A 22,703-nucleotide genomic window follows, 5' to 3' on the forward strand; every position below is an offset into this window, starting at 1 on the left:
TTCACAAATATGAAACATCATTTATATGAGTAGAAAACATCTACCTGAACAAATTAGGACAGGTGATTTTCAATAGCTTGACACCAGTGTAGTCACACCCAAGTACAGCTGAGAGAGTTTTAATGGTGTGCCTTAGCATTGCTGGATGTTGTATTTATGTGGTTAAACTTAGCTTGATTATCACTGTTAAATAAATAATTTATAAATGTCTGCTATAAATTTGGTGGAGAGGATGCTGATTTAGGCTGTGGGTTTCATTATGACTGTAAATCATACTTCATGAAGCAAACACTTTTAATAGAAGTAAATAATAAACACAGTTATTATTAGCAAGAGTAGTCTTACCAAAGACTTAGAATGATGTTTGTCGTGGGGAGTGTTGACTACCCCTATAGAAATAAAGGAGGTGTGGGGGGGTGTACAAATCTATCTCCATCACAGTTCTTTTCAGCACCTTTCTCAATTGCTTGGTGGCTCTCTCAGCATCTTCTTGAGAAGATAACTTTGCTTTCTCAAAGTTTTGTGACTGTTAAGCCGCAATGAACACAACTGTGCACTGTGCTAGAAACACGAAGCCCCAGTCAGGGAGCGGGGAGGATGGTGTTTGTTTTTCCAGGTTCCAGTGTAGGGACAGTGTGGTTAACGTTGCTGAACTTGTTCCAGGCAGTGGTGATTATGGCAGATAGATCACTTCTGCGGGTCACAAAGTCCAGAGAAGGCACCTGTGCAAGACCACCATGGTTCATACTCTGCCAGGCTGTCCACTGCTGGGATGACCACTGAGCTTGCCAGAGATGGGCACTGGGAAGGCTCCGGTCAGAGTGGGAACAGTGTGGCCACCCCATGAAATGCCTGGGAAAGAAGGAGAGCTGTCTTCCAGAGACTTTTATCAGGATGGTCCTTAGGGGCAAAAGGAACATTAATTCCCAGATGATTGGAAGAAAACCCTGAAGGAGAAGAAGGGTTGTTGCCACAACTTGCTGATGACTCAAAGCAAGCCCTGGTGCTGCTGCAAGTGCTCCCTGTGTGGTGCCACCTCTGTGGGAATGCACATGAGCTCTGTGTGCTCTGGACCTGCGAGGCTGGATCTGCAAATTCAAACCTTTGAATTCTGCTAGGTTTGCATTAATTGTTAACGTTAGAAATGCTCTCCTCACAATCATGCAGCCTGAGCAGACATTTACTAGGTTGCTTACAATGATTATTAGAAATTTCCTGTGTACTTTATTTTTTTAATAAGGTATTGATTTCACTATATATCTGTTCATACTTGCAATGAATTGATTTATGGTGGCAGAAATTCAGTTTTGCTGCCAAAACTTAATGGACAATAACTAATTCAATTTTTTTCTTCCTCCCTCTTCCCCCCATTTTTTTAAACAATTTTTTTTTTTTTTCCAAAAATAAACAGGGTACTCCAGAGTTTGATTCCTTTGCTTTATCTGACATTTTAATTGGATTGAGGAAGGACAGGAGACTGAAGCAAATGTGGGCATCCCAGAGATGCTGTGCTTGTGACACATATGCTGCCTGTCTCTTCACAGCTCTGCATGTTCTGTAGGTCAGATCCATGCTGCCACCTCAGGCACTCTCTGTGTATCAGGGTAGAGTGGCTCAGTTCCACTGTTTTTCTGCCAAAACTCCTCTCTGGGCTAGAGGTTTTAGGGCTATTTTAAATTAAACAATCTATTTTGTCTGGTGCACAACATTCATAACTTGATTTGAATCTCTCGTGTCATGTATGTAAATGCTTTGTATGATGGTTTTGATTTCTCTCTAATAAATAGCTGGATGTTTTGAAAGATACATGTTGGTTTTGAATTTAAGTTTCACATATAACATTATGAAATCAGAGACTTTAACTTTACACCCTATTTTGCATTTCTGAACCCCATCATGCCTATCCCCTTTTCAGGTGGTTATTAATAAACAGTTTTAGTTTTCAGATGCCTGAATTTCTTTGGAAGTGAGCAATCTGTGGGGAGAATGGGCAAACAGTTTAAAGCTTATGTACATGCTCCTATGCTGTATTTTTGTGTTTTAGTTTTAAAGAGCTGCCCTAAGAGCTGTAAACATCATTACACAATATAAAAAATGTCTCTTGATTGAATGGCCAGAAATTAATCATTCTGCAGGGTTGCTGTGTGGTGTACTTCAACCCACACAATGGCTTTGTCCTAGAATCAAAAGGAACCAATGGGAAAATATTATAAATACCTGGTGAACTCTAAATATTTTAAAGATGTTACATTAACAGGTCAGAAGGAAGCTTTAAGAACTTTGTAGTTTATTTCACTGGCCATGAGCATTTGTGGTGTCCTGTTGGCACTATTGCTAGACATGTTTGATTTTAAGTCTCAGTGCTTTAATTTCACTTTTGATGTGAACCTGAGTGTGAAGTGCCACAGTGTCAGTCAGCTCTCAGATCAGCGTTTGGTATAAAAAAAGTAAAATTCTTGCTGCTTTTGGTGTGATAAATGATGCCACATTTAATTGGTATATATAGTGTTTAACAGACACGTGTTAGCCCTTCTGCCTTAAATAGAAAATCTTCTTCTAAAGTTTAGATCTTTTTAAAGGTTATATTAAAGTGTTTGTTTGGTTCGCTCTGTATGAAAGTAATTCCTTCCAGAATAGGTCAGAAATGTCTTAAGAAATAGGAATAATTTTGTCCTAATAATATCTGAGTATCTCAAATGCCAAATTCTTCACTCCCTGAAAGTTTAAAGAAAACAGTGGAATGTGCAAATATGGAAGAAACTTAATAAATTTGAAATGTAGCCTTTAGAGGGGAAGAGGAGATGTGAAGAGGGCAAACCCTGGATTGGCAGCACCGTCTCTGTCTGGGGCCGCCCAGACAGCTCCATCCCTCCATTCACCCTCCCACACTGGAACACCCTTGGGGAAAGAGTCATGAGAAACAAAGTTTAAATAAGAAACCCTGGTGCTGAAAAGGAATAAATTGACAGTTTTGAATGGTGTCCTCTGTGGGGTGAAATGGCCCTTGTGGGGTGTGGGGGCCGTGCTGCCCTGGGAGCTGTCAGACCTACAGCTCCCTCTCTCCTCTCCAAAGTGGGGAAGCCTTTGCTTAATGCAAACCTGAGCTGTGTCCTTGGGCAGAGATGCTGTTCTAAAACATTGTTTGACTGTCTGTTTAAGAATAACAGGCCCAAAATCCTGGCATAAAAGGGAAATGTGGTCCAATTATTTTTTTGTTTTTTTGTTGTGTTCTTCATTCTTGAGGAACAAGAATGTTTATAGAATTCTTGAGGAATTCGATAAACTATTAAGAGGAGTGAAATGAAAATTAAAATTAAAAAAACTTATGTAAAAAAAACAGCAACAACCTGGAAGCAGCCTGAAAATACTAAAAACTGAGATTCTGAGGTCTTTGCACTTTCCCTTCCTGGTTTCCCAGCAGTCCTTCTTGGAGAACTCTTTGTCATGGAAGAAGGAAAATACAGTTTTGTTCATGTCGCAAGTTAGATTCTTTTTTTGTGTGTTATTAACAGGTTTGGCAAACATCGCAAAGATGACAAGAGTGAGAAAACTGGTAAAATAAAAGTGCAGGAAGCTCTTACTTCAGAAGAGGAGAGAATACGAATGAAGCAAGAACAGGAGAGGTAGACTTCAGTATTTGCTTAAACCTTGATAGAGAGAGTTTGTTTTTTAAATTAAATAACTGAAGTTCAATTTTCACTGATGAAATTTTCCACATGTTGATATGTTTATATACTTTAAATAACAGGACAAAGCTGGATTTATTTTGGACATTAGTATGAACAGCTCCTTTGGCTGTGTTAAGCATCTTTTATAGACGCAGAGCTCCCTTTTTTATTGAGGAGACTGAAGTAATAAAATGAAATGCTTTCTCTATATATTCTATAACTGATTTTATTGACATTTTCAGAAAACAAATATTTATATAGAATGAAGTATGTTTTGTATTTTTCTTCAGAGTTTTGCATATCTAGATTTTTCATTGATAAATTTAGGAGAAACATAAAAATTATGCTTACCAGTATATTTGTCACTGGAGTTCAGTCTATTTATGTGCCATGCAGTCTGTTTATGGAATGATATATATATATTAAACTGCTAATTGTAAAAATGAGTGGTGAGCACCTCTATTTTTCCTTGTCAGCTTCCCTTAACATAAAAAAAACTATATAATATATATGTCATATGCTCTTCTCAATATTTCCAGTCTACTTTTCATCCTGTCTCTTGTAGTCCTAGATATCTGGGGCCTAGACTCTGGTGTCTCTCAGATCAATTTAATCAAAATCTTGAAAAGTGTAGGTTACCAGTTAACTTAAACTGGGAGATGTGAGTTGAGAGACAGCCTCTTTGACATTACTTCAGTAAGGAGACAAACTTTACAAAGTTTGATTGCTGAATGGTAAATAGATTCAGACACATTTAGCAGTGAAAGTGAACTATGCATTAGAATTATTTATCTAAAAATCATGCTATAGCTCACCCTAAATTTAGGATTGATGCAGAAACTTTGGAGGGAAATTTTCTTGTCCTTGTAGAGGAGATATCACTAATTCGTCATAATGATCTCTTTAATTACCATCTCTATGCACCTTGGTCTTCTGCAAACAAGAACAGAAGTTCATGAATGGTGGCTTCATCATTAACAGCTTAATAGAGACTATTAGAGCCACTGTATAATAGAGAGCCACTGTAATTCTTGTCTAGACTCCTCAGTTAAACCTAAAAGGGTTTGCTATCAGTTCTTTTAGGGTTGAGTGATTGACAGTAAAGACAGGGTGGGAGTGTGTGTTTATTGGTTTAACTTGTTAAACTCCAGAAACTTTATCATTTATGACCATTTGTTTAGATTACATCATGGGATTTTTTTTACTCTTTAGCAGATATGCTATCATAAATTATTATAAAAAATTATTGTCTTTGTCCATCCATTCTGATTGTAGAAGGTGGCTGGATTACAGTGCCTGGATGTTTTTTTCTAGTCTGATTGGTTTTTATTTTTTCTTTTTTAACAAAAGTGAGGCAGGGTCATTAAATTTGTTACTGTTTTTTAAAGTAAAGTGCTTGCAGACTAAATAGCAAAGAGGAAGGCTGGAATTGAAGGGAATAAGTGATGAGGGTGTTTGTGCAGCCAGCTTCCCTTCTCATGGATGGAGCAGCCACAGAGCTCATGCCAGGGGTGCAGAGCCATGGAAAGCTGCCTCGGTTGCTCTGCCCAGCTCAGGGCAGGGGATGGTTGGCCATAAAAGCACCACTCTGTGTCCTGGCTTCACACACTGCTGAGCCCCAGCTGGCCCTTAGGGTTTCACAGTAACAGGAGGTCCCCAGAAAATCTGCCATATACATTTATAAAAAGAAGAAAGACTTGACGCCTGGGTTAGTAACGTTTTCTCTCTCTTCATTCTCTCTCTCTGTCTCTCTGTGTCTCTCTGTCTCTCTCAGTAAGAATGGTCAGAGTATAGACTGTCCATGTGGTGATGTAAGAGAGGTTGCAATAGTCACGCTGGGTACCAAGGTAGAATTATGAAATTATTTGTATAGCCCCCAATGCATGGAGCAAATCCTAATCCCTGTCCATCAAGTTATGCTAACCAATTTGAATCTTTCCTGGAATCTCACTCCTCATGTGTCATAAAAACAATTTTATATGTTCACTGAGACTGCAGAAAATGCATGTGCCAGAACTTCATAACAGCTTGATGTTATAGTAACATGGGTCCTTATCCTCCCATTATTCTCTTTCCCTGTGTATTTGCTTTCCTTTGTGTTATGTCTATAAGAGAATGCAACTTCTTTGGGGTAGTCGCATGTACAACTAATAAAAGATAATAAAATAGCAACCCAATGTGTGAGGTGCTTCCTTATGTTTCTAAAAAATTCAGATGTTGATTTGGTCCACAGAGACTAAATGTTTTTGCAGTTAGATTGCAGAGTTTCCTTTTGATCCTGTAAAATAATGATGTTAGATACATGCTGTTAATGAAGAGTACTCTTGCAAATTAACTGAACAATCCCTCAAAATGTTTTCTTAGGAGACAGAGTAAAATATTACTGTCAATGTTGGCTCATAACGGCTGCTATTTTAACTTTGGTTTCTGTGAGGTTTTGTCTTCTCAATTTTTTTAGCAGTGCAATTCACTTGTTCTATTTTACTTGGTATTTGATACTATATACCTCTAAAATGATGCAATGCTTTGGGGAAATAGGTTGGATTTAATGAATTTACTATGTATGAGAGGCTAGGATCAAAAATCCTTAGGGGGCCAGAGAACAAGTGAACAGTCCATTAAAAAATCAATCATGCCCACAATTTTATGGAATTATTAATTTTAATAGTATTGTGCTTACAATAGTATTTTCTTTAAAACCTAGCATTCATATGGATTATGAGACAAATAAGAAGAATGCTCTTTGGTTTACCATGATTCAATTAATAAAATGGCATTTCATAAATATATTATTAATAATAATTTCTTGATTCTCTGATTCTTTGATTAAGGAGTGTATCACTTAAGCTGTGTATCTCTTAAGCTACATCCTATATATGTTGGATATATATGTACATGGCGTGTGTTTACAGACAATCTTTAAGTAATTTTGAACAAAAAAGGAAAAAAGGAAGTTATCTAGTTGAAAATACAGCCAGCTTTCAATGACAAGGAATACTGGAACAATTTGTGGTGTACTTGATGAGACCACCCACTAGTCTTACCAAAAATCCTGTAAAATACTTGCTATTTGTAAATCCTCCAAATGTTGGAAAAACAGTTCATCCAAGGCCATAGAACATTGTCCCATGTCACTATGCTTTAACACTGGTTCACTGCACAAAAACAAGTCTGCTTGCATTACCCTTGAGCATCTGCCAAGCACTGATCTTAAAATCTGGCTGGGCTCTGCTGTGCTGTTAGAAAAGGTTCTCCCCAGCAGTGGCACCAGTCGAAAACTTAAAGCAAGACTGGGTAATGGGATTTCTGCCTGTGGCCTTGAGTCTCCTAAGAAAGAGTCTGGAGGAAGCTGAATAAGAACCAAGTTCAGTTAGCTCTGGTCCTGTGCCAGATCACAGCTGTTTTACATATATGCTGATTTGGAGCCCCTTGTTGCTGTGTGGTCATCTTGTCTGTCTGTCACTGGACTGCTCAGACTGGGTACCACTGAGATGCTGCATTCACATGGATAGGCTGAGAAAACAGCCCTGGGTCTTTGTGGTTTTGTTACAGAAGGTCTTTTGTCAACTCCAGAGTCTTCTGATGTACCTATGATTTGCACATCTTCCTAAGATCTCTTGGATTGTGCAGACTGGAGATGTGTGGATTATCCTGAGCTTTTAGAGATGCTTCTAAATGCTTATAGCTCTACACAGGCATTGCAATGTTGGATAGACTTAAAGGAGATTTTGAAACTTTTGTCAGTGACCAAGAAGAATCAGTTCATATGGGTGGTCACCTTGTGTTGTGCTGCTACATCTAAACCTCTGGAAGCCCACAGGCCTTCCTTTCCAGTCTAGAAACCCTCTACATCTGGTCTTTGGGGGCCTCCCAGAGTAGGTTTGCTCAGTATTTAGTCAGTGTGTCCATTAATATCCTGCAACCTGATTGTCCTGAAATGTTTTCTGAATTCTTCAAGGCCCTTTAGTGTAGTCTCTTTCTTAGGAGGTATGAAGACAGAATTGCTGAAAAAACCTACTGCTTTTGTCTTCTGGTTGTTATTGGCAGTCTTTGCTGGAGAGAGACATCCCTCCAAAAATCAGGTTCCGATATCTTTGTTTCTCCCTCGTCCATTCCCTTGCATTTTTCCTTCAAGTTAATTTTTTGTTGTTTTGGGCTTCGGGTTTGTTTGTTTGTTTGTTTGTTTGTTTTACCATTCTTTTTCTTTCCATTTCAACTTTGTATTCATTATAAAACATATTGTCAGCAAATCCAAAACCTTTGCCTGTGGTCTTCCCTTCTTTAGCACAGGCATGTGCAGTTCTTGGCACACACGGCAAGGCCGTATGTGCTGGCAATCTTCAGCCTTGGACAGAGTTCCTTTAGCAAAGAAAGTTCTCCCTGACCTGAACAACTTTACTCTTTGTAGCCAAGTAGAAAATAACAGAGGAATGAACTAAACGTAGCTCTTCGTGAAGTTTTTAAGAAATTCATCTGAATCCAGCATGCTTCACTGCTGGATAATGCTTAAAAGATGAAAGTTGCAATTCTCATGTAATCTCATGATTCAGAGTTCGTGATCCATCTATGGGCAAACAGTGCTTATGCTGTAATCCGCCTCTAGAGGCACTTCTCCTCTTGGAAGCAAAGTCTAGAGGATATTTTCTCTGTTTGGTTAATACACTGATTTAAGAGCTTTACTAATGTTCTGTAAATATCTGTGTTACCATAAAAGTGTTTTAATCTTAGTATTGTATTCTTCCTCAACTTCCACTGAAACGGATGCAAAATCAAGTGCTTAAACACCTGTGTTGGGAGGATCAGACTTGAGGAGATAAGGAGAAACCTTTTGGGAGAGAATTAATGCGTTGTGCTGGTGGAAGTGCTGTGACAGAGGCTTCGGAGATGCTGGGAGGGCGATAGAGCGGTCAGATGGGGGCCTGCGGGGCCGGGGGCTCGCTCTGCTCTGTCGCAGCAGCTGTAGAGTCGCAGCCTGTGCTGTGCTGGAGGACAGCTAACACGGCAGAGCGATGCTGCGCTGGGTACGTGCGTGAGAATAGCTCCCGTCTGCACCAGAAACGTCCTGCTGTGCTGGTTTCCCCCCTTTCTGATCCGGAAAACATGACCTTTTGTTCCTCTGGGTTACGGCGGGAGCTACACTTACACGATTCTGCCGTCGCTGTGCCCCAAGTGCCGCCAATTCCCGGCCCGGGAGGTGCCTGGGGAGCGGCGGGGCCGGGAGGGGGAGCTGCGGGCTCGGCGCTGCCGGCCCGGCCCGGCCCGGCCCCGCCGGGATCGCTCCTGCGGCCGCGCCCGGCGCCGGTGTCAGCTGGGGACAGCCGTGCTGAGCCGCGGGGGTGGCCCTGGGCGGCTGGGGATGGCCCTGGGCGGATGCTCTGGACGGCCGGGGATGCTCTGGGCGGGCCGGGGATGGCTTTGGACGGCCGGGGATGCTCTGGGCGGGCCGGGGATGGCTTTGGACGGCCGGGGATGCTCTGGGCGCCCGGGGATGGCTTTGGACGGCCGGGGATGGCTTTGGGCGGCCGGGGATGCTCTGGACGGCCGGGAATGGCTTTGGACGGCCGGGGATGCTCTGGGCGACCGGGGATGGCTTTTGGCGGCCGGGGATGCTCTGGGCGGCCGGGGATGGCTTTGGACGGCCGGGGATGCTCTGGGCGACCGGGGATGGCTTTGGACGGCCGGGGATGCTCTGGGCGGCCGGGGATGGCTTTGGACGGCCGGGGATGGCTTTGGACGACCGGGGATGCTCTGGGCGACCGGGGATGGCTTTGGGCGGCCGGGGATGCTCTGGGCGGCCGCGGAGGAGGCGATGCTGGCGGCGCACGGCGGGGAGCGCTGAGTTGCGGGGCGCTGCCCGGGAGGCGGGTCAGGCGTCTGTCCTGCGCTGGCAGATTTGCTGTTACTTTTGGAGCTCAGTCAATAGGCTGACAGCACTTTTTTTTGGGGCGGATGTAAACAAGGCTGCGAGTAGAGTGGGTGTCGTTCACACGTTATTTGTCCTAAATTTAGAGGGAAACATTCTGCCTGTTCATTAATAGTTAAAATAGGACTGATTTCTTTTTCCCCCAAAGGATTCAGTTATTCCATAAAATGCTTCCTGTATTATATTTTCCTAAGGGTATATGGGTCTTTATCTCTAACATGTAATAAACTTCTCTTCATCCTTCTCTAGTACCATTAAAGCCACAAGCCCTTTGTTGTAAAAGTATACTAATGAATAGAAATGTTACAACAAGAACAGAAGTCTTGTGTTTTCCCTTCATCATGCATCATCCATTTTAATTAGACAAAAGGGTGGTGAGTACTGTGACAAGAGTCTGGAATTAAAATCATTAATTGATGTCAAGCTGACGAGAGACTGCTAACATGAATTTACTGACAGCAGGAAAGAAATTAACCTTATTACTTTATTTAGTACATTGGGACTATTTATTATTCTTTCCTGTGTAAGTTCAATGTGTTCTGTTAGCGATGATAGAGAAAGACAAATAATTAATAAAACCTACATTGAGTTTTATTACCTCCTATCAATGACATTGGGATGAAAACCACATCAATAATTCACAAAAAACAAACCCACCACATCCTTCTAATCAATGTAACTCATCAAAACTGATACAGCAACATTTTTGATATTTTAGATGAGTATAACAGGCTATGCTCTCCAGCCAAGTAGAATTGCAAAAGTGATTTGATTTAAAACCATGCCTTAGTTTCTTAATGTCAGTGTTGCAAAAAATGAAACATATTTTCTGCAGCAATGACATTGATTGGAATAACTGTCTGGTTTGATCATCATTGGAAGGTCAGCCTAACAAAGATGAGTTTTAATGTTAAGCATCTTTATTCTTTAGATGAAAGAGTACAGCAGTGTCTTACAGAATGACAGCAGCATCCTATAGATAATTTGTGACCCAAAGGTCATAATAAAAGAATAGAGGGAAGGTCATCCTGTAGTAAAGGCCATCTGGAACTGTTAAAGTATCAGATGGAGTAGGGGGCTGAACAGCAGGACACTCTTGGTGTCTTTCCAGATTTCCCAGAGAGACCATAATATTTTTATTGGAAAACCCCAACTTTTTTCCCCCCTTAAGCAAAATATTTTCATCAAGCAGTTTCATCTTACTTTAGGGAAAATGACAACATACTGTGATAAGGAAAGGATTTTTGTTACTTACAATGTCTAAGAGTTATCTGTGGTTTTGAAATAACTCAAAGATTCAGCTTTACTTTTGCTGCTGCTGCATTTTGATGCCACTTAACAGCTTTCAGAAAAACTGTTATCCCTAAAACCATTATTACTGCAAACATTTAGAATATAAGTAATTAGTGAAGTTTTCTGTTAAAACTTTCACCTTCTTCCCAGCTTTTAACAGAGGAGAGTTAAAATCAGAGCAATATGTTTCTCATTCTCACTTATTTTGTGATGGGGTCTGCTTGTCTCAGTTTCATGGAGATTTGTAGCATTGTTTTTGGCAGTGGTTTTTTACATATTGGATAAGGGTGCAGGATATGAAAAAAAAATCAATGGCAATAATTTTTGGAAGAGAACACAGAAGTGAAGCATGTGAATATTGAACTTTGGAAAAACATTTCAGGCCAGTTCCACTTCATAAAAATACTGACTTTGGGAGCTATGTAAATTGAAGCCTTTGTAGAATAATAGTTACTGGAGTAGTTTTTCAAACAAAACACCACTCTTCTCTAGCTACATATTGTAATTATAGAGATTTTAAGACATCGTGTTAAAAGCATATTTTCTCTATTATTTTTCTATAGTGATTCAACACATTGCACTGGGCAAGGTCTAGCCAAGTCCCTTGCAATATATTGAAAAAACATAATTTATGTGGCCTGTATAATATTCTGCATTATAAATTAGTTTAAGGTGTCTTGTAGATCATATAAATTCAGTACTCTCTTAGACATATTAGTTCAAAGTAAGAGCACTAAAATGTTTCACTTTAGAATGCCAGGAATTTCAGGCTAAGGCAGCAGCATGTCCTCTGATGTCATAAGAATTCTCCTTTATTGGCAGAGCTACTGTGGCAAAGACTTATTTAAGAATCAAAATATCTTTACCATAGTTACTAACTCACTGAACTTACTCTTGCTGAATTGAACAGAACTCAAAACCTGTCAGGTTTTCCACACTGCACTACAGGACTCTGTTTGACAGTAAAACAAGGCACTAATCCTGCTCCTTTTTCTAATTCTTAAATGTAGCTGCAAGTATTTGACTAGCCAGAAAGACACCTAATGATGCATCTGTAACAGGCAGATCCATCCTCCCTCCACACCACAGCTGCAAACTTTATTTTGTGACCAGTTACTAGAAGAAACCTTTTAGGAGTTATGAGACAGCTGGCTCTGTTTCTGGCCATGCTAGAGATTTGTGCTGTCAGTACTGTGACCCAGTGAGGTTTTAGAAGTGAATCCTCAGAGGTGTTGTAGGTGTGAATTTGAGGGTCCTGAGCTAAGATATTGACTTATAGGCTATATTCTTTATTGGTTTGTTTTTTTTTTTTTCCCTTTATCTTTTCTTTCATCTTCAGTGTATGAGAGTCACATAATCCTTGCTTTGTTGTGAGGTTTTTTTCATTGGTATTTTTTGTCCCTTCATGCTGTTTCATTTTTCATCTTCCAGATTAGGCTATTTTATACATAGTACTCTAGAAACACAGAACAATGGACCTGAAATAGAGCTAGCAGCAGAATTTTGTGCCCACTTTTGTTACTAGACTTCAGCTGGAGGAGCATGACTGGTGGATAGGCTCACTCAACCAACTGATAAGGGTATGGTAGCTCAGCCTCCAGTTGCTGCCTGCAGTATCTGGAAATGACTGGTTTGATTCATGGTATGGTGTATGGTACCATTAGAAATGTGGTTTGCCTATGTCAATTGCTTCTTGCACACATGGGAACACACGTGCTCCTTACACATCTAGCTGCAGAATTCAGATGTTACCTACCAGTGCTGCTCTCTGGAATTATTCTCCAATTGAGGAAAAAAAAAATGTACAGGAAGAAATCAAGCAAGCAAGCAAGTCTGCATGAAGGAGGAAAGCAGAGCCCTTAAAGCAAGGAGGGAGGAAAGCAGGAGCTTGTGTTTCAGCAATAGTTGAATATCATGATCTCTTCCTTTCTACTTCAGTCCAGCAGAAGAGCTAAATAGGAGATTAGAGATAATTTAATGATGAAGGACCTGTTGTCATAGGTGTAAATATCAGCCTTTCTGGCCAGTTTTGTTATGCAAAAGAAAAACTAATTTCCATTTTACTTTCAGACAGCAATGATGTTCTTTGATGCAACATGGTTCCCAGCAGGGTAACAGTCTCATTTGCTCATTTGGGTGATCCTCCACTTCTGGGGTCACTGATCCTTGGATCAGACATGAAAACAAGGACAGAAAATTTCAGTCAAGGTAGTGGTTTTTTTGGTGACAGGAGGACCTATGCTGCCTGTGTACCTGCAGCATTCTCCTTTGGTTGAAACATATGTATTCTTTTTAAAAAAAACACAGCAGGCAAACCCTCCACCCTAAAGTGTGGCAGACTGTTAACTGTAAAGTAGGCTAAAAGCTCCATTGAAGTGTAAGTAAGATAATTTGCAGATTTTTTAACCTGAAGTAAGTAAGCAAGGATTTTCACTTGTTTACTGCAACATCCAAGAAAGCAGGTTTGAGATACTGACAAACCTGCTGACATGGACATGTCTTCACTTTGTAAAGACAAAGGGTGAATCAGGAAGGTCAGGTGATAAGGAAGGATGGGGGTGAAATATATGAGATTCCACAAGGTTAGAGGAAATAATTTTAATGTCTCCTTTAGTTTCATCAATGTCACTTGATTTCAAATTGGTGTTTGCACTTCACCTGCTCATATGCATAATATTTACTTTCTCTCCTGCATTTTTTCATTTCTTTACGTCTTCATTTGTATTTTGCTGCCTTCTGTAATAGCCTTCTTTAATATAACTCCTTATAAAAATGAGCATAATGTTCTCTCCTTAATATATTAGGGCACTTAAAGTAATCACCTTATCACCTTTATCCTTCACCTTTTTTTCTTTTTTAACTGCGGCCCTCCTGGGTTGTAGCTCATTAAACGTTTTTGAAATTCTCATGCATCTCTTCTGATTTGAGGAGGGGGGATCTTCAGAGAGACAGTAAGTACTATCACATATTCTAATTGGCAGATAGGCTGTGATTGTTGAAGGAGAAAGAAAATTAAGACTGTCTGATTATGTAGATACATTTCTTTAATTTAGAGATGATGGGCAGCCTTTTAAATGAAAAAAAATGTAGTCCTTGTTATATTTCTCAGCTGTTGTACAACCAATGGATAGGAAATGTATGTATGTAAAATTTCTGTGTAGGTGCAGAATTACAGATCTTTAAGAGAGACCATGCCACTTTTTCAAGGTAGTATCTGCAGGGTATGCCATTCCTGAAAGATGTTTGTTTCATCCTGGTGCTTTTTTTTGGTTTTGTTTTGGTTTTTTTTCCCTTAGTTTACAATTAACTCTACAGCTTCCTGTGGCAGTCTTTTCCACTGCCTTTTGTTTAGGAAGTTGCCCTGCTCACAGTATCTTAATTATTCTTGCTTCAGTTAAATACCTAACACATTATTCTTTTCCTCTGGTGTTTGCAGATGGCTGTTATGTCCCCACTCTGTCTTTTCCTTTCCCAAACAGCTTGATGTTGCTGACTCATATATGTTACCCAGTAGAACTTCCAGATCCATTCTTAAAAAGCAACACACAGATTTTTTTTCTCTACTTTTAATTGATTGTTTATTTATTTGAACTATGTAAATTACCTTCTAGTTGCTGTTATTTAAGTTAAGTATACTTTTATAGTCTACTCTGTATTTCAAGAACATTTGAAATCTTAATCCTTTCCTCCAAAGTTCCTTCATTTGGGTTTTCCACAGATTCAATAGTGTCCTGATTAATAATGAAAAACCCTGAGTAAATTCAGAGTGATCCACATAGAAAATACCTCAATCTGTCCATTCTGGTGACTGTGAATCTATTCTCTAGATACTCTGTAGGAGCAGCCTTGTTTAACCTATTGCATCCATCCATAGCTGTTTTTCTTAGCCTGGGACTGTTTCTGATCTGTTCACGAGGCCATTTCCCGTGTTTTAGAAGGGAAATCTGACTGACTTTAACCACATCTGTTCTTGATAACTCTATGGTGGCTACTGCTTGTCCCATTATCTCCTCTGTGCTTACCAGTAGTTTACTTAAGAAGGGATTGAAGTTAAACTCATGAGTCTTTAATTCTCCTCCTTCTCTGAGGTATGTTTGACTTTTCCTAGTTTTTTAGTATTTTAGCTGTCCTCAACAAGTTCTCCTAGTTGCTGAAAAAGTCTGAGACTGCCTCAGACAGTTGTGTATGTCAGAACTTCAACCACCTTAACCAGTTTCTAGCTACTTTTTTTGCTGGTATATTGAAGATATTTTTGTTATTGGTGGTAGTCAATTATGCTGGTCATCTGCTTGCAGTCAACCATTTCAGTGAAGACAGATGCAAAGGGAAAAACCATTAAGCCTTAGGTCTCCTCAACATCATCTGTCAATATCCTTCCCTCGCTGCCACGCAGGGTAGCAACCTTTTCTTTGCTCTTCCTTTTACTGCTAATGCAATTACTCAATGATTTATTGTCATCTTTAAAGCTCCCTGCTACTTTTATTTCACATTATGCCTTGGCCTTTCTGATTTTGTCCCTGTGTGCTTGTGCAAACTGACTACATTTTGCATGTGTTTCCTCACGTGTCGGAGGTCAGAGGATGGTCATATTTCAGTCGACTGATCACATATGTATATCTATAGCAGATAAGGCAGAACTCTTAATTTTTATTTTATTGACTTGAGAAAGTTGGATCTCTAGCCTTTCAATTTAAAAAATTGTATTTACATAGCAGTATTTTCTGACTTTTTAAAAAATGTGTTTAAGTTTTGAATGAAATGAGGGGAAATGAGGAAGAGGAGGTGTCTTTCTTATTTACAAGCTGTGGCCGTTGGTGGCCAGGATTATCCATTGTGCACAGTGATCCTTCAGAATGATTTTCCCAGGAAAGCAGATGGCTCTGCTAAGGGTGGTTATAACTGTGATAACTGACTAGCTCTAATCATGGCAAGAAAAGCTAAGTGTCATATGCCGGTTCAGAGTGAAATCACAGTAATGCCTATAATCAAGGTACCCTCATTAGAAGGCTAGTTGTCAGAAAAATTCTGCTTGGCTCCAGACAAAGGTCAAAGAAAAACAGAGGAGAGGACAAACTCCCATATTGACTTGATTGCCAAAAATTAGAAAAAGGGCCATTAAAGCCCTGAAGGCAGTAGAGAAGGTTGGGGGAGGAACAGTGAGACCTGGTGTGCTGTGCCTGCAAGGTATTTTTCACTAGCAAAGAAGGAGGGGACAGATTTGACAAGATCTGGCTGCTGGCCAGTGCACTTTCTGACCTCTTTATTAGAAACGATATCTGGCAAAAATTGGACTGAATGTGTTCATCCCACTGGAGTAACTTGAACAAGCTGCCTGGCTTTATAAACGTGTTGTTGTTTTTCTCTGTTTCCAATCCATCATCCCAGCGCATGCCAGTCTGATGGTAGAAGAACTGAGAACTGGCAGCCGTGAATGGCTTGTCATTAAGCTTCTGTCCTTACACAATGCTGTTTCCATCCTTAATAAACATTGTCAGCCATCTCACATATGTGGAACTGCGAGCGTTCAATACTGATTTTGTAAATGAGCGAGTCTCGGTGGAAAAGACGAGGGTGTGGATTATCACTTGGGCAATAGCTGGATCCTGGCAGCCGCAGGAGGATTAATTGAATTGACCAAGCAATTGCACACCAGAAACAGCAGCCAACTTTTTTTCTGCTCTTAGGGGAGGACATTGCTGCCATTGCAGTAGCAAATGTAATGTACTAGCCATGAATATCCTTCCGTGCTGTGTTCATCAATTAAGATAAGTAGTGATTTTTTTGCAAGGACCTAAATCACTAATATGAAAAAATCCAAACAAAGGAGACTGAATGTCCCAGGGGATTTGGGATGTACTTATATTTTGCTCCCAACTTTAGATGAAATAAGGGCTGATTTCTTTTGACAGCTTTGCTTAATCACTTTTACCTGCAACAGCTCATCCAGCTCCACGGATTTGACTTTTCTGTTGCTTAAAAAAGTTCAGAGAACTGCAGTAAACATTTAGCTCAGGTTGGAATTGAATCCCAAATTAATACGATTACTTAGTACCCACATATGAGTTATGTGGCTAAACGCCCTTTGTGGTCAAGGAAGAGCTACTCAACACAGTTGGCAGAGCCTGGAGAAGGGTTTGGCTTCACCTTAAAATGTCCATGTTACAGATGTTCAGCTGAACTGTGTGCTGGACCATGCAGCGGCTGCCTGGTATGACTGACCAGCTCTCCTGGGAGTTCAAAACATACCTTGATACCTAAATTTAGGTGTCTAAAATGGTAGTTGCCTTCATCTGAAAGCTAAATATTGCTCACAGTTTATAAGAAGGGAACAAGGTAGCTGCTGATTCCTGGGGACAGCCATGTAAAAGCTTTTGCCTTCTTTTTGAGACCACCATTTCATGTGCATAGGAATTGCTGTACAATGGGTATGTCTGTCATTACTGGATTAGCTTGCAATGAAAAGCTCTTCTAACAATTATAGGAAGTTCTGCAGCTAACAATATTGTCATTTGAGGCAGTTATCATTAGCTTTTGAATTGAATGGCACACAAATGCATGAGGATAGTTTATACTGAACATTATAATTTGAGTCTCAAAAGTATGACAGTGTGTTGTTGACATTTTCAGTGTTAACACTTCAGCAGGAAGGGTTTAGAAACTTCTTGGGATAGCTTTTGTATTTTTTAAAGTTCAGTTTAAATACTGAAAAATTGATTAGCAGTTTCTACAAAAACTCTGACGACAAAAAGAGTTATGTGAATGATAAGCATTAGCATTATTATTATTGTTATCAAACCACCACAAAATCCTTAGGATGGCCATAAATCCTCAAAATTAGCTGATTTGAAATCTCAGGCATTTTTATTGTGCCATGTCATGAAGGAATACAATTCAGTGAAGACAGCTTAATACACTTATCCACATTATGAAACCAAAGCACTGTGGTCAAACACTTCTCCAGATACTGGATTTCATTAGTGGGGGTGTTGCTGATTAGGGCTGAAGCACAGAGCGAGTTCTAGGTTCTCATCTGTGCTGCACAGTGTGTTTACATAACCATTTTAATCTTCCCCACAACAGTCTGCACTGGCATTTGCCATATACATACTTGATGTGGTATGGGCTAACAAATGATTTAGGGCACATCAAGCATATACACACATGAGCACACAGAGGGGCCAGCATAAAATACAGCATCGCATTAAGTTCAACTCCTTATATAAAAATATATTCAGAGTTAAAAGCTATTATAATTCAAAAGGGATAGTGCAGTATTCAGCTGAGAGCTCTTATTCTTTTCAAGTATATGCCTACATATTTTTCCCTAGTCATTTGGTTCCTTCAAGCTGAAAGACATAATGTTTAAATGTGGTATGTCCTTGAAAAGGCAAACCCAAACATATTTTAAACAATATTCAAAAATATATTAAGCAATTGAAATACCTATACTTATGTCACATGAAAGTGCTAGCATTTTCACATTGGCTTAAATGTAAAGCCCAAAAGAATAATTAAGAGAAAAAAACCAGAACATTTTGGGTTTCAGTATAGTTGGACACCATATACCTTTAATTTTAGTGTTCTCCTTTGTTAAATGTTTTTGCAAACAGTTACTGGGTACTTTGTTTATAATTACCAGGAAGATTAATGTGTTTAGACTCTGATTTTTAGTACTATGTATGTGTATTAATACATTGTATTAGCAATTGTAGAAAATACTCTAAAAATTTTCCTGGTAGATGTGGACATAATTACTTGCATAACACTTCAGCAATCAGTTCTTTCCCACTTGAATGGGAATAAGTATCCCTCATGGAGCCATGCATGGGAAAACCTGAATGCTCTGGCTGCAAATGGCTCAGCATCCAAACTATTAAAGAGCCAATAAGCAGATGCAGGAGAAAAGATGATTCACATGAAACAGGGAACACTCATGTCTGCACCTGTGGGGAGTGATGTGATCTTCATGGTCTAAAGGCACAGAAGGTCACTGCCCTCTCCCATAGCAGTTTGTGTAACAAAAGCAGATATCACCTGTAACACCAGGTAATTCTGTTCTATAAGCACTTCAGGTTACAATGTTTTCTTCTGATTGAATTACTCTATGCCACATTATTGTTACACTGTCTGATTTCATGCACTGAAATTTTGGTTATCTAAAATACATGGATTTTTTTCCTTCAAATTGGTGTCAGACAGTGTTCCCATATATGATGATGAATTATCTATTTAAAGGAAAATTAGAGCTACCAATGTCTAAGAAATTTCTGATTTCCTTTGCTTCTCCCATTCAGAGGACAAATATAAGTAGATAAATACATTTCTTCACAGAGTAAATAATACTGGACTGGGAGGTAAACTACAGTGAGAGGAATCAACATGCACAGGTGGTTTTCAGACCTGCTTTTCCTCCTACATAGATACCTTCCAGGTGATTAAGGCTGTAACACTTCTGAATTAACAGTTTTAGGGTATTGGAGAAGGTAAAATACATGTTTTTATTTTAAAATAGACCTGCAGAAACCCTGTTTAAGTTTGAAATGAGTTTTGCATTTAAATTTGCGTCCCTCTCCACTGTAAATTAAACAAAACCAATTCCAGTCTGTTGTTGCTAACACTGTAGTGGAAAATTCTCTCAGCTGACTGGTGTTATAGTTTTCACTTCCTTTTTTCCCTATTAAAATAAAACACAACCAATAAAGAAAATAATTTTGCATTTGCAAAATTTAAAAGTTAAGTTAGTTTAAAATTAACTTTTCAAAAATTTTTTTTCTTTTCACTGTGACCGAACATGGGGCATGTAAATGGATCATTGAACCATCAATGTAGGTGGCTCTGTCTGTTGAAGGTAATTCAGTCAATCAGTTGTATCCCAAATCACTATCTACGGTCAATAGATGCTCTCTGTACTCTCAGGATTTGTGGGGGAAAACATGTCTGTGTATCCATGGCATCCCTGTATTCCCTTATTTTTTATGGTGATCTTTGTAAAGGATCAGTTTGCTTGGGACTCAGTCTGAGGAAGAGCCATTTCTGATATTCACATACCAGCTCAGGGCTGGATTCACGTGCATGAACACTGATGACTTATGTCATTTGGGCTGTCACAGTGTCTGGGACTTCAGCATAAACTGGGGGAGTCCTTGCCCAGCAGCTGCAAGTCCATCAGGATTACCTGGGGATGTCAGGTGGCCAGAGCTGCTTATGTTTGAGCAGCTCAATCAAGGCTGAGTATCCAAGCTCCCGAGGAAGACCTAAGCAGCAGCATCAAGAGTGTCTCTAGAGTGACTTCTTTTGTTCTCTGACACACAGATGGTTCCTGACTCTGGAGTCTGCTGCCAACAGCTCCTGGCTGCTGTAAGGGGAGCCTGCACACGTGGCTGCTCTGAGCTCACCTAGTGTGAGCACTGGGATTTCATGTCTTTATCTGCAGTCTGAATCTTACCCTTTGTGTATCCCCTTTTGTTTTTGCAAATGTAATCTTGAAGGGGCCATTTCAAAATTCCCAAGAATGTCCAAGTTACCTAACTCTAAGGCTTTTCTATTTTCAGAAGAGTGGAGGCTTGATTTCAAAAGAGACAGAGGCTTTGAATAGGCTGTTCTTGTTGAAAGTTGGCAAACAAGATGTCCTTGGAAATGGCACACAGCAGAGATGCATAGAGCTGTAGTCCTCATGGATGGATGCTGTCACTCTGTAGCCATGGCTGTATGAGATGAAAAAGGAGCACATTTTGCTAATGGAAGGGAGGAGACAGCTTCATTTTGCAATGATGACAGAGCATTAAACTGGTCTGGGGCGACAGTGTAGAGGGGGTGTGGTCAGTTGGCTGGGCATATGTGTGTGCAATACATCAAATGTTATAAAATACCAAAGAGACCTCGAAGCCCAGATCAAATTTTTGTAATATCTTTATGTACTTTTGAAAGTATGACCTCTGCTCGATTTGTGCTTGTCAGATTCCTAAATGTCATCTGTTTCTATCTGTCACTTTTTATCATGCAGCTAAATTAGTGCACATAGATATAAACCCTGTCCAGCATCACCTTTCATTTGTAACTTTAACACAAGGCACTTTCTGAAAAGATGCAGCCTGCTTTTGAGAGATGCCAGATTCAGTTTGTTTATACTTTTTAAAAAGCATGCACATCTCAAAGGAATTATACAAGAATCTGCTTCTGCTGTTTACTGCATGCATGCAAACATAAATATATCCATATATCCTATCCCTACAAGGTTTTTAAATTCTGAAAAAAAATATTATTTTTGTAGTATTAAGCAAAGAAAGTACATTAAAATTCCTCTCTAAATACATGCATTAGAACCATTCAACCTGGTAAGTTTTGATGGAGTACAATACAATATATATGGTGGCAGGCCAGGTAATAGCACAGGCATCCTAAGAAGCATGAAATGATAAATTAACTCTGTTTACCAGCAGCCATGGCTAGTCATTATTTAGCTAATAATGAAATAAAGACAGTGGATAATCAGATGTACTCCTTAAAGACCAATGTTGATTGTTAGCATTGTTTCAATCTAAGCTTCAATGTCCAAGGTAAATGACACCTCATGACAAACTGAAGCAGGAAACCTTCACTGGTTTCCATTAGGTTAGGCTCCCTAAAGTGTCTGCTGACTGCTGCTTTCAAATGCCTCAGGGGGGACATCCATCGGTTTCAGCCTTCTCTTAATTTTTCAGAATCCAAGCGAAAACGCGAGAATTTCGAGAGAGGCAGGCTCGGGAGCGTGACTATGCGGAGATCCAGGATTTTAACCGGGCGTTCGGCTGCGAGGCGGATCCGATGTACGCCGGGATCGCCGCCTACGACTCCGCAAACAGCGGCGCAGTGACGCTGAGCGCCCGGCCGCAGAGCCCCCGGGAGGGGCAGACCGTGGAAGCCTTGTACGCCCAGGTGAAGAAACCGCGGAATTCAAAGTCTTCACCTGTAGACAGGTAGGCACCACACATCAATCAATGCACCCTCTCAAAATCTGCCCTTGTGTTGCTTTTGTCTTGGGAGATGGTTGTCCACGTCAGCTGGAAAGGCAGAGCTGCATTTTTGTGAATGGATTTTAAAGCCTTTATGTAGAGCAACCCAAATAAACCTCTTGCAGAATGGGATAGGAAAGTTGTTTTCTGCAGAGCAACTGCATTTCCTACATTTCTTTCTTCAGATGGTTTGGAATTTTGGAATCACTGTTGGTTATCGTTAGAATTGAATACAAATTTTTAATGTAATCAGGTTTATTTATCAAAGCTCTAGCAGATATGTTTGTGGAACACAATATTTCCAATCTATTTACAGCTGTTACAAAATCTCTGAAAGGTTACTGTTGTTATAGCAAAAATGGGTTAAATCTTGTATGGATTCTAGTCCTACTGTAGTCCTGAACTTCAGTCTAACAGGCTGAGATTTTCGATGAGGTATAGAACAAGTGGGCAAATTCTAAGCTTCACTCTTGAGTTACTTGTTGGGTTGTAGCTTATGATTTGTTCTCTTCCTGCAGTTACATTATCTGAACTGTGTCTTGCATGTTTTTGTGCTGAAACTGGGCGAAATTCTCATTTATGTTCTAAGTTCTGAGTTCATTTGAAAACCTGACGCTAAAAGAGGAATGTAAATTAACGTAAAGTAAAACCAGTGAGAGGCAGAATTCACAGTGGTTTTTTAATGCTTTAACAGTGAAAATACACCTGTTTTTTTTGGCTTACTATTGTAAACTTGTAGTTCATTTTCTCAGCGTTACAAAAATTAACACTAAAATCCTAGTGCAAGACGTGTTGTTCACTCATTTGGAAGTTATTTATTTGTTCATA

The 22,703-nt window shown here is 39.8% G+C and overlaps 1 protein-coding gene across 13 annotated transcripts in view; it reads left to right on the plus strand.

Moving 5' to 3' along the window:
* PARD3 (par-3 family cell polarity regulator) overlaps positions 1-22,703 on the plus strand; it is a 447,781-nt gene that overhangs the window by 324,529 nt on the left and 100,549 nt on the right. For 9 of the 13 annotated variants that reach the window (XM_059840275.1, XM_059840296.1, XM_059840283.1 and 6 more), the window contains 2 exons: positions 3,513-3,623; positions 21,585-21,839. In XM_059840275.1, the coding sequence (XP_059696258.1) occupies positions 3,513-3,623; positions 21,585-21,839 (366 nt within the window). Of the gene's footprint in view, positions 1-663; positions 3,624-21,584; positions 21,840-22,703 lie in introns of those variants that run through there. The other 4 variants (XM_059840315.1, XM_059840350.1, XM_059840338.1 and 1 more) reach the window with 2 other exon arrangements.

Source organism: Haemorhous mexicanus, chromosome 1, assembly GCF_027477595.1.
Source record: "Haemorhous mexicanus isolate bHaeMex1 chromosome 1, bHaeMex1.pri, whole genome shotgun sequence".
Lineage (NCBI taxonomy): Eukaryota > Metazoa > Chordata > Aves > Passeriformes > Fringillidae > Haemorhous > Haemorhous mexicanus.